A 12,331-nucleotide genomic window follows, 5' to 3' on the forward strand; every position below is an offset into this window, starting at 1 on the left:
AGTTCCCTTTTTAATAGTCAAAGCAATCCGAGCCCAGCTGTACCCCCCCCCCATGCACACGCAAATACGTCGTGTTTTCCCGAAATATATCGAATAAAATTTTTCAGACAGTCATCTTATTCAAAATGATCCAACGATCATATAACAAGGCTTTTGGGGTTTATGCAAACCACCAGAGTCTCGGGGCGAGGATTCTAAGTTATGCCGCGGGGTATTTAAGGTTTTTATGGAAGGGATGGTTGTTCAACTTTAAAAGAGGCTCATTTGGTTGAAAATTGGAAGCTCTTGTTCCTTTTTAAGCGTCAAAGGTGTTGGAAGACATTTAATCCCCCCTCCCCCAACAACCCCTCTTTTCACCAAACACATCTGATTGAAATTAAGAAATACTGATTTTGTCCAAAATAGTCCAAAGAACATATAATAATGCCTCTAGGGTTGACACAATCCGCAGCAACCTAGGGATAACGCTATAAGTTATGCCTGACAACACATTCATTTGTTGTTGTTTTTTTTCAGTAAAAAGCAAATTATGCTCTGGCCTTGGGAAGATATGGGGTTTTGCACCCTACTCATGTTAGTTTCTGATCATTTTGAGTTTGACTCGGTTATTTATTGTAATTTATGTTTGTTTCGGGTATCATTTATTTATTGATGATGATTTGGGGTAGTTTTATGCTTGGTAGATTATTTTTTTTGTTTTTGCTCATTTTTGGATTAAAAGAGTTCTTTACTTTTCTTTGAAAAAATTATTTTGTGGGAAAAGTTTTTTTGGTTAATTTCTTATATTGACAAAATCTTTTCACGGAAAAGGGAAATAGTAGTTTAAATCTTTTCGGTTTTTCCTGAAGAATTTATGATTTGGCTTGCTATTTGTATGCTGAAGAAAATTTTTCGACAATTTTTAACAACATACACCCTGATAAAACTGGACACAAATAGGAGAGTTTAATTTAGTTTTATACCACTTTTAGTTGACCTGAAAAATAAGACCATGCCATTTGCAAAAAATCTACCTATGCTCTTTGACAGCTTGGGTAAACTTACGCTCTTTTGATTTAGTTAAATTTTAAGACCAGATGTAGTAATAGAAGTAGCCCTGAAAGTCTGAACATAATAACCCTCAGTCGTTCTTGGGATACAGCTGAAATGCCTTATTAGCAATCAGGATACACACAGAGCTTTTTGATTTAATCTTAAGGCCACGTTTAATTTTTAGACATAATGGGCAAATTGTACAACTGTGGTGGGTTGACCTACGCAATAGCCCTAGAGATATAGTTACAAGACAGTTCAGCTGTGCTGAACAAAACGGCTATCTTAAATTTTAATTGGAGGTGTTTGGAAAATTATGAGCTAAAGAGGAGGGCCAACGTGATTTGATTGACCTCCAATCACGTTGGACCCTTAAAAAAGGTAATAGAACTTTTAATTTACAATCAACTTAGCTCCTTCAAAATATCAATGATATAACTTGCTATGATAGAGCAGTGCTATGTATGATATTGCTTATATTCTCTTTTAGTACCTGCATGCGAATATTTTTTTCGTTTATTTGAAACTTCCCCTAAGCGTTTCAACTTAATTCCCTTAGTGTCATTCAGTGTCATCTGTCAGAACTTGTAGTAGCAGTAGTAGCATTAATAGCAGTATGTATATAGCATCTTTTTTTCAACATTCCTCAACACGTGATGAAATTTTTAACTTAATACCATCAACCAATCCTGAAACATTGCTGATACGTCCTCTTGACAACCTATGTGGGCATAGTGTGTTTCGATTTATTTCTATACAGTTACAATAATGTCCAAAAATTTCGCTTTAATACCCTTAGGTTTATTATTAGTAGTAGTTGCACCAGTATTTATAGTAGCAGTAGCAGTAGGAGTAGAGTTAATAGTAGTAGTCTTAGCTTTGGTAGCAGTAGTAGTAGCAGCAGTAATAGTAACATTAGAAATAGTAGTAGTTGTAGGAGTAGAACTAGTTGTAGGAGTAGAACTAGTTGTAGGAGTTTATTCGTTTATTTGAGACAGTATTTGGCCATTTATCCTTCGAGCAGCCATCTCAGCCCCTCCCACTTCCAATTTTCAATCAGAACGGTAGACATTCTGCACCTGATTTGAATCAGGATTGTGCAAGTACATTTGAAATGTACTATTGGAGGACCGAAGTGGGCCAGTGGTCCCTCAAATTTCCTTTGCTAATTTTTCAGCAGTACGTATACGGAGGAACAACATAAGCTTTCGGTCCCTCAAACCACAAACCCTTCATCACAAGCTTTTTCTTAGAAAGGAAGTGATGCACCACCTCTTTTTTACAACATACACATGCTAGCAATTCCTGTCTATATTAACAGAGACAAAAACCGCTCCAAAGCCCCCTCCTGTTGGGTAAGTTATATCTCGAAACGCAATTACATCCGCTCCTTCTTTAGATTGCAATCATGCAAGCATTTTCAATCTTTATAAATACAGGCAGAAGTGGGCAAGCAGTATGTCAAACGCCACATTGTTCCACCCACTTCCAGGTGCTTAGAAGAAAGATAGGAATTTCTAACCTTCAATAGGAATCATACAATGGTTTTTAATTTGAATGTTCTGAGGAACAAAGTGGGTCTTTGCAAAATGGGAGAAGAAACTTCTGAGGACAAGAGCCTACTTCATACCCTCAATCATATTTTTTTTTGGGGGGGAGGTTAAAATTAATAAAAAGAAAGCTCAATATTTAGTCTAAGTAAAAATTCAAATTTACCCATGATATGTGAATTCAGAAGAAGAACGCCATGCGCAAGACCATCCTCGTCAAAAGCCATATAGAAAGGATGAACTCCGTAAAGGTTCTCTTCTCCCTATATAATAGAAAAAGTTTTACAGTTTGAAACAACTTTAAAGACAGTTTGAAACATGTGTAACATGTTAAACTTGTTTGAGGATGTTTAACATAAAAACAAAAAAAACTAGATTCTTACCAAGTATTTTATGAGTAGTTACCATGTAGTTTTATAAGTTGTTGCCATGACACCCGCTGCTTAAAAACTTGAAGAAAAAACTAAAGAATCCAGAATTTGGCAATAGTCCTTGTAAATGAAATTTATTATCTAAAAATGCTGATCACAATTGCTCTTAGCATGTTTTCCCGGTTTCACAAAAACTGAAAACATAAATAATCAAGGCTTCTTGGACTTTGAAGCCCAACTATCAATTTTACACCAAACTTTAGTGTAAGTAAGACTTTAACTTTAAGTGTAAACTTTAGTGTTTGTTAGTAAATGATGTTTTCTTGGAGTCAGTTTTGCTTCACTGCTTTCTTTTCTGAAAATCATCCTGTGTTGCACCTGAATAGATTTGAATTTTTTTTCAAATACCTTTTTTTATATCACTTTTACATTTTGCTTCCTAAGACTCTTTTCATACTTTGTACGCACTGATCAAGCAGAGTTAACCTTTACTCAAGAGTTCACATTTCGTCTGGCACGTATTATTTTATTTCCTTGATCTTCAAGATAGTCACAACAGGTAGGCTGTTGTGACTGTGAGTCCCTGAAAACTATAAGCATAGCTTTACTTGCAGAAGACTAGGATTCGACTTTATTTTGAGTAGAAGAATCTGCATGCTTTATGTTAAGGATTTGTCACTTAGACTCTGGTTAAAAATGGTACATCCTTGTTTCAAAGCAGGTTACAATTCTACTAAAAAATACTTCCTTTTTATCAGGCTTTCATTAATATGGCCTTGCAAGAGGTTCTTCACGTGAAATATTTTTTATCAGACGAAGAAGCGGAAAACCAGAAGAATATTGGAGCTAAAGACGAAACTAAAGAATTTTATGCCAGAGGCGTACACAAAACAGAAGAGCAACGGACAAAAGTGCATAAAAAATGTTGCGGGGAACTATGTTGAAGATTAGCCAATGTTACATATTTATTAAAATAAATAAATCGCTTATGAGCTACAGAAATTTATCTCACTAATCACAGAATGAGATTTTGCTAATTAAGATCTGAATGTTTTTACAGTGTGTCTGGACGCCTTTATCAACTAGAAAAAAAAGTACAATTGATCAATCCTGTTGAGTGGGAAAACAAAAAGGTAAATTTGAGTACTGGGCACTTATCAACCAAATTTCGTTCATACTAATTGTATTGCTTTAAAACTAATTCTGTGCGTCAAGATGTTTCATAGAATTTGAGAGACCAAAACGTATTGATTACGAGTTTCTTATATTATATTTTGCAGATGTTTGAGGGATTTAAATGTCATGCGACTTTTTTTCTTCTTTCAATTTTTTTGAAGCATGGTTTTTATCATTAGACCTTTTAGCATTAACATATTATTCAGCATATTATCAAACAAAAAAAGGAAAAAAAGGAAACTGCAGAGAACGTATCTTGAGTACAATACGAAATAGCTCTTCTATGAATTATATTTTTAAACAAACTATAGTAGTATTGAGTTAAAGTAGAAAACATGGATTTTAGGACTTAGCTCAGAAATACTCAATGGTGTGAATCGTTCTTTCTTAGAGACCGACTAGAATATTGGTCTAATCCATTTTACGTTGTCTATGGCACATAGTATTCAGATCAAGAACACGTTAACGTCAGGTGTCTTGCATGTTTTGATAGTTTAAAAACCAGAGGTATCCTGGCCACAATAACGATACCCACTTCCCAGCAGAAATTAGCACCGGAATCTTTGTTTTAGCCCGCTCAGCTTCATAGAGGAATCATTCTAGAACCAACTCGATCAAGACGCTGGTGATTTTTTTTCATTTAAAAGTAGCATTAAAAAGACTTTTTAGTAAGTAAAGCGTTATTTATTTTTTGTCTACGTAAATAAGCATGAGCCCCAGAGGTTACTTATGCAATTAAATTTGATGAAAATCGTTTATATGTTTGGTCTGATCATACCCTTTCTGGGGTATGATCTAGATTGTTTGCCTAATTTTTATTCTAACTAGATAAAAAATTAGGGTGGTTCAAGGGCCATCTCCTAAAACAATTGTTTTAATTGTTACGGTAGCCATTAAAAATAGTCTAGTCATGTTGTTTGGTATATTAAATACTTCATTTTCTCTCTCACGCAGTAGTGCTAAGTAGAAAGAAGAACAGCACAGCTTTCCAGTCATAGTTACTATTAAAACATAAATAAAAGGCTAAAGGACAATACCCCAGGAGGCTGATCTCTCGCGGATAGTGCCCAAGTTTTGTAGTTCATATCATGTTGAAATCGCGGACGATTTGACTCACCAATGCCGTAGAGTCTTTCTGAAGGAAGTCTGGTTGCCCATTGTAGGTATTGGTCAGAAACTAACATTCCAGTGAAACTAGTATCAAATCTAAAGGAAAAATCAAATTTTTACCTATATTCAACATTCTTTCCATTAAACATAGTAAAATGGCAATTCGGTACATTTCTATTCCAAGATCTGTTTACAATTGTTTCAATTAAAACGCACTAGATTGGAAAACCTGAACATTATTGGGAAATGTAGAGTAATCTAAATCTCTTCCAACTCTGAAAGATATTTAAATCAAGGTTCAATACAAAGGGTTAAAGAAGCACATTCCAAATTAATTTTTGATTTTTTTTCTAAATAGTAAAAACTTTAATAGTTTTAAGTTATCATATCTGGAAGTTTAGAGCTTAAAATATTTCATGAAAGAGAGTTTAATGTATAACATGCATAAACAAAATTGCTACAATATTACAGGAAAGAATGTTTTCATGAGAACATTGAAAATAGATACATACAAAATATAATACAATCTTTAAATAAACCTGGATAGCTAAAACAAGGTTCGGACCTAGGAGGCTCGGGAATAGGAAACCTGGTCGCGTGCTAGGTAGGAAACAAGCATTATGATATGAATGATATAGATACGATAGTTAGCCCATACTACAAGAAGATTTCTCCATAGCAGAGATACATTCGATTAATGAAATAATTGCAGACAATTCAGTGGTTTTAAACAGAATTGTAATTGACATTATCAGCAAGCATAAAGAACATGGAATCATAATTCCCTGTTTGTTGCTACAAAAGACTAAAACAGTGAACCTTGAAAAACCAAAGACAAAAAAGGAAATTCTATTTTTTAAATCCTTACAGATACTAACACTGCTTTCCATATGACCTCAATTAGCCTTCAGAGTATGAACATATTCTATTATTTGTAAGGCTACCTAGGGTGTTCCATGTGGCAAAAACATGTACACCCATTAGCTACCTGGATCAGTCACAAGAGATGAGAGAAAAATCCGTCCCTTGTTAACTTAGCCTGCAAAAAAAAAGGAAAAAAAAAGAAAAAAAATATTTTGTATAGATATTCGAGTCCTCCAAAAACCTGGTGCCTTTGAAGTACAAACTCTAATGTGTTTGCAGCACTCTTTTTATGTGTTTTTGTCACTTTTAATTAAAATATTTTAGTAATTAATTGAAGTAATGGTGACTTATAATTTATTTGTGTTTTCTTGAAAATAACCAGTTTAATCACTGAATTGACCAATTGACGTAACCACTCAATTTTCCATCCCTGCTCCAGAGATGATATTAATTTAAAAGATAACCAACTTTGTCGTCAGACTTTGCTTACCAACTGTGGTGCAAACCAGAATCTACCGAGGCCAAATCTAGAAATGTGAAATATCCGTTTTTACCGGTACTTCCACTAGTTTTACTGCACCTACTGCACCTACTATGCTCAATTTCTGTAGACAAAGCTGATAGACCTTCAATAACTACTATACTAAGACACCTTTACTGCACCTACTATGCTCAATTTCTGTAGAAAACGCTGATAGACCTTCTGTAACTTCTTTTACTTGATCTTTAGTGTAGCGTACATAAATCAAGATGTTTTAAGCAGAATGGCAAGTCGCCATACAAAGAAGGATCAAGGTTCCTTCCCCTCAAATTCATATTGAACAAAACGCGTTTCTTGGAAGTAAAAATGAAATAAACAAGCTAAAGCATTCAAGTTGTTTTAAATCTTGCTAAGTAAGATCACTGGCATTGATTAGGGTGGGGAAATTTGTCCTCCATCCGATATTCTCCCTCCTTCCGGATTTTAGATGTACCTTTTTTATATTTTCTTTGAATAATATTCTTATGGTGTTTTCATACAAAAAAAATAGAAAGCTGCCCCCCTCCCCTCTTTAGCACTTTTGGAAATAAATTTTTCACCCGCTATATTTCCGGGAATGTACACCACGGAGTAATTTTGTGCTTAAGACCCAATTAGTTACAAGCAGTTCAGATTATTTGGCTCTATACTACTGGAGCCAACTGCTAACAACTTATAATACTAACACCTACCAACTTCTCTACCAACCTAAAAGAACAAATACCTTATTTATAAGGATTGAGTCTTTGACTTTCAGCCTAAATTGATCTGGTCCAGGTCTGCGCTTTATGCCTGACGTTTAACTCTTTCTTCTTAATTAATTAAATACAAAAAAACAACAAGATTTTCAAACTTAAGGCAGGGACCAACAATTAAATTAAAAACAACGAGAAATTATTCCATATATGATAGCGTCTACCCTATCCTCAGCCCCTTGCCCGTTAAGCTAATGTTTCTAGGGCTTTATAGAAATTTCTTGTTCTAATTCAATTGCTCTTGTGTCTCATCAGTTGTTCTTAAAGAATTACGACAAAAAGTCAAACTTCAGCGTAAAGGTTGAGGGGTTGACGATGGAGCAGCCCCCCCCCATCCCTTATACGGAATGATTTGAACTGGTTTTTTGTTTGAACGCTGCTCCTTGCTTTCTGCTGAAAAAATAAAGGTATAATTGTTCATATAGATTGAGATTTTGGGTGACTCTTGATCTTCTACGCAGCTGAAGCCATCGCGATCCCTAAATTAGTGGTCTCAGATGGTTAAATACTGAATTTAAATGAAATAATTGATTAAATATGTTTAAAATACATTGGAATATCTTAAACGAATAGGTGAACAAAATATTACCCTTTAAAATCGCCGAACAAGTCTCTTGGCAACACTTGCCATAAACAACCCCCCCTCCCAAAAAAATCCCGGCGAGGCTCCTGATGCGCCACCTCAACTTCTCCACCTTTGTGCTGCTAGTCAGTTACATGTAATATGTTATGCTATAGAATGATTTCATTCAGAAGACTGAATGGGAGCTAGAATATTTCGGCAATAAAATAAACTTTTTTAGGTATCTCTCCCCCTAGAATATGACACACAGCTCCTTCACGCATTATTGTGTATAATGTTATGGAATATAAAGCAAAGTAGTTTAGCTAAATTAAGCTTTCGAATAGAGGCCAAGAAGGGAGGTTTCCCGCCGTTGAACTTTTATTCAGTCTTAGTCTAAATAAAGGGAGATGAGGCATTAGCTTCTAACTGCCACCTCCCTGTTCCCCTCTTCATGCCTCTTCCTATATTTATATGAAGGATCACAGAGAGATAGACAACTTGTGCATTGAAATTCACTCTGCTAGGAATCTACCTCCCCCCTGCACCTATTCAAACATCGACCCACCACCCCTCTTTCATAAACTATAGACATGGATCCATGATCTTTCCGGGTCCGGCTTATTCCCCAAAAATGTGCCCTGGAAAATTCTCATCGAATGTAAAATTGAGTGGCCAAAAGGAAATTAAGACAAATAAAAAGATCGAAAGAAGTTTGTAATTGCACATCAGCTATCATGAAGAAGGGGTGGTGCGTCATTGTGTAGGCGGGTTGGGGGTGCCAGATACCTAAAAGAGCACTTTTCACTCAAATTGTCTAAATTTCCATGAGCCTTCAGATAAATATGGGAAGAGGAATGGGGGAGAGGCAATCAATTTTTCATATCCCTTCACTTAGATTAAGCCCAAGTAAGCGTGCTGTTTCGGGATGCCTCCATTTTTATTACAGAAATATGTTTTGATATTTATTTTAAAGCTTAATTTAACTAAACAATTTGCTTCGTATTTCATAGAATTATATGTAGCAATGGGTAAATGCGCTGCGTCTATTATGGAGAAGGGGTGGTGAATCCTTTCGTAGATGGGGGGGGGGCAAATAACCCAAAAGTTCATTTTAATGCCAATCATCCTAATTATTATTGAGCCTTCAGATAAAAACATGCTTAGCTGTTGTTAAGGAGGGAGGGAGGGAGGAAGAAACGATCTTTAATACCTCCTGATTTTGGGGAATATTTCTGGTCCACGACTTTCTTATGAAAGTGAAGAGAAATATTTAACCCAATAATGAGCAAGCTCTTTTCTGTACATGATGTGTGAGGCTTCCCCCTATTACTCCATCCCCTCCTACCTGTGTGGTAGTAGAAAATTCATGAGATGCTCATTTAATGGGATACTGAAAGTTCTAGTGCCTTTTTAAAAGCAGCCGGCCCCTGTCCTAGAACCTTTCCTCATATCTGGTTCTTTTGTATCCACTTAAGACATCTGATCAAAATTTGAAGGAATATTTTAGTCGTAATTGTTGAAGGTATCAAGAAATTTGAATCTAAGGATGGCATAACAGCCGGAGCCCATGGAATAAGGGCTTTAAATTATGCAAACTGTCAATTCTTTACATATATATTTTATACTGGAAAAAAGGGGGCATGCTTGATCTTTGTAGTCTACTTCCTTGAAACTTTCAGGTCTTATTTTCTTCGTCAACTGAGGTAACCAGCATTTTTTCTGGAAGGAGGAGGGGTTAGAGGCCCAAAATTTCTCCACAATTTTTTTTCCTGACTAGTTTGAAACTTAAAGTCGTAAGTTCTTAGACCAAGGGGACTGATGTACGGAATGTTATTCAAAAGATTGGTCAATTGGAAATTGATTCCTCCTCTAACAAAGGAATCTAAAAAAAAGCACTGAATTTGTTATTGGCCTGTGGGCTATGGGGAGTCCAATTATTTAGACCTAAATTCTCCGACGCCTATTGACATATAGCGCAACAATAATTGCCCTCTACATCGGATGATCCAGAACCAGAGACCAAATCTTATTGAAGGATGATTTCCTACATGTCTAGACAGGCTCCTGGATTGCAAGATCTCACAATGAAGTTAGCGGTTAGGGCAAATAAGATTGGGGATAGGAGGCATCCTTACCTCATACCAGACTCAAAAGGAAACTATTCCGTCTGTCCCTTTTCAGTCTTTACTGCATATAACTGTCCTAGGAACAGGGCTTTGATCATCTTCATAGCTTTTCCATGGATTCCATAAACCAAATGATTTTCCACATTGCTCCAGGTTAGACTGAATCAAAATTTTTCTTAATTTCTTTGAAAACCAAGATGATCTGTATCTGCCATTTAAATGATTCTTCAATCAGTACCCAAAAGGTAGAGATAAAGTCGCAACACGATCGATTTGGTCAAAAGCCTTGTTGTTCATCTCTTACAACAGAATCTACTGATCCTTGAATACTGTTTAATATTATTTGGCAGAGAGCCTTACTTCCATTCGTTCTAGAGTGCCTTTTCTATCCAGTTATCTCATACTGATTTCTTTCTTTCTTAAAAATTTTGTCAAGCATGCATCTATTCTATTCATATGGAATGGCCTCACCATTTAATATATTCGTAACTAGTTCAAAAAGTAGTTTTCTGATAGCCTTTCTCCCATATTTATGTAATTCAGGCGCGATTCCGTCCTGACCAGCTAATTTCCCATTCATTAGTGACTGAAGAGCAATGTGAACTCCATCATAAGGATTTGGACCCGAATATGCATTAAGATTAGAGAGGGGGTGTATCTGGGGTATCTAGAGTTTCTTGGGGGATAAGCTGGTTGGGAACACCATCAAAGTATTTTCTCCACTGATCTGTCATTTCTTTTTGATTGGTCAGAACCTGACCATTTAAACTTTCGGCAAATGGGTAGACGTCTGTTCGAAGGCCTGCTATCTTTTTGGTTAATAAGCACACAGTTTTACTTCTCAAAAACTTGCTGCTTATTTGGCTTCTGTGACGAGGTTCTCAGTTTATGCTCTCTTATCCCCCTTACAAACTACTTTAACTTTTTAGCAGCAATTTTAAATTATTCTTTCACAGTATCAAACAGTTCGTGGTAACGAACTGTAGTAAGACGCGACACGGCTCAATAGTAACCAAAACTCTAAAAATTTGAATTTTGATATCAATAGTTACATCAAAAGAATCGCATTTTAATGCTGATTATAAATACATAAGTTTCATCACGTTTAGTCTTACCTGAACTTTCATCAAGTTTAAAATTTGCCTTATTTAAGAAAATAGGAGGAAACACCCACTAAAAGTCGTAGAATCTTAACGAAAATCACACCATCAGATTTAGCGTATTAGAGAACCCTACTGTAGAAGTTTCAAGCTCCTATCTGCAAAAATGTGGAATTTTGTATTTTTTGCCAGAAGACAAATCACGGGTGCGTGTTTATTTGCTTTTTTTTTGTTTTTTTTTTGTTTTTCCCAGGGGTCATCGTATCGACCAAGTGGTCCTAGAATGTCACAAGAGGGCTCATTCTAACGGAAATGAAAAGTTCTAGTGTCCTTTTTAAGTGACCAAAAACTTGGAGGGCATCTAGGCCCCCTCCCAAGCTCACTTTTTTCCCAGAGTCAACGGATCAAAATTTTGAGATAGCCATTTTGTTCAGCAAAGTCGAAAACCATAATAACTATGACTTTGGAGAGGACTTACTACCCCAAAATCCCTTGGGGAGGGGCTGCAAGTTACAAACTTTGACCAGTGTTTACATATAGTAATGGTTATTGGGAAGTGTACAGACGTTTTCAGGGGGATTTTATTTTGTTTAGGGATGGGACTGAGGGGAGGGGGCTATGTTGGAGGATCTTTCCTTGGAGGAATCTGTCATGGGTGTAGAAAAATTCAAGGAAAAGGGCGCATGATTTTCTAGCATTACTATAAGAAAACAATGAAAAATAAACATGAAAACGTTTTTTCAAATGAAAGGAAGGAGTAGCGTTGAAACTTAAAACAAACAGAGATTATTACGCATATGAGGGGTTCTAAAAATACTTTAGCATTTAGAGCGAGGTATTTAGGAGGAGATAAATACCTCGCTCTTTATGCTATAGTATTTTTAGTAATTTCAACTATTTATTCTACGGCCATTCTGATTCAGGGGTCATTCTTAAAGAATTGGGACAAAACTTAAGATTCAGTGTAAATAGCGAGACATTAACGAGGGTACAAACCCCCTCAAATTTGGGCTATATTTTTGCACATTTCTTCTTATGTTAGTAAAGGCATACAAAAAGTGGGGTAGCATAATAACAATGCTACTTGGCAGTTTTCATGGGCTAGTAAAATTTGTTGGCAGATTTTTTTTCTGAAAATACCAGTGCTTCCACTATCCCCGAA

The 12,331-nt window shown here is 35.9% G+C and overlaps 1 protein-coding gene across 1 annotated transcript in view; it reads right to left on the reverse strand.

Moving 5' to 3' along the window:
• LOC136029697 (maltase-glucoamylase-like) overlaps positions 1 to 12,331 on the reverse strand; it is a 204,610-nt gene that overhangs the window by 159,873 nt on the left and 32,406 nt on the right. Inside the window, exons 5-6 of the mRNA XM_065708202.1 lie at positions 5,167 to 5,335; positions 2,749 to 2,845 (exon numbers count right to left, since the gene is read on the reverse strand). Coding sequence (XP_065564274.1) covers positions 2,749 to 2,845; positions 5,167 to 5,335 — 266 coding nt within the window. The remainder of the gene's footprint in view (positions 1 to 2,748; positions 2,846 to 5,166; positions 5,336 to 12,331) is intronic.

The sequence above is a fragment of the Artemia franciscana genome, chromosome 1 (assembly GCF_032884065.1).
Source record: "Artemia franciscana chromosome 1, ASM3288406v1, whole genome shotgun sequence".
Taxonomy (NCBI): Eukaryota; Metazoa; Arthropoda; class Branchiopoda; order Anostraca; family Artemiidae; genus Artemia; species Artemia franciscana.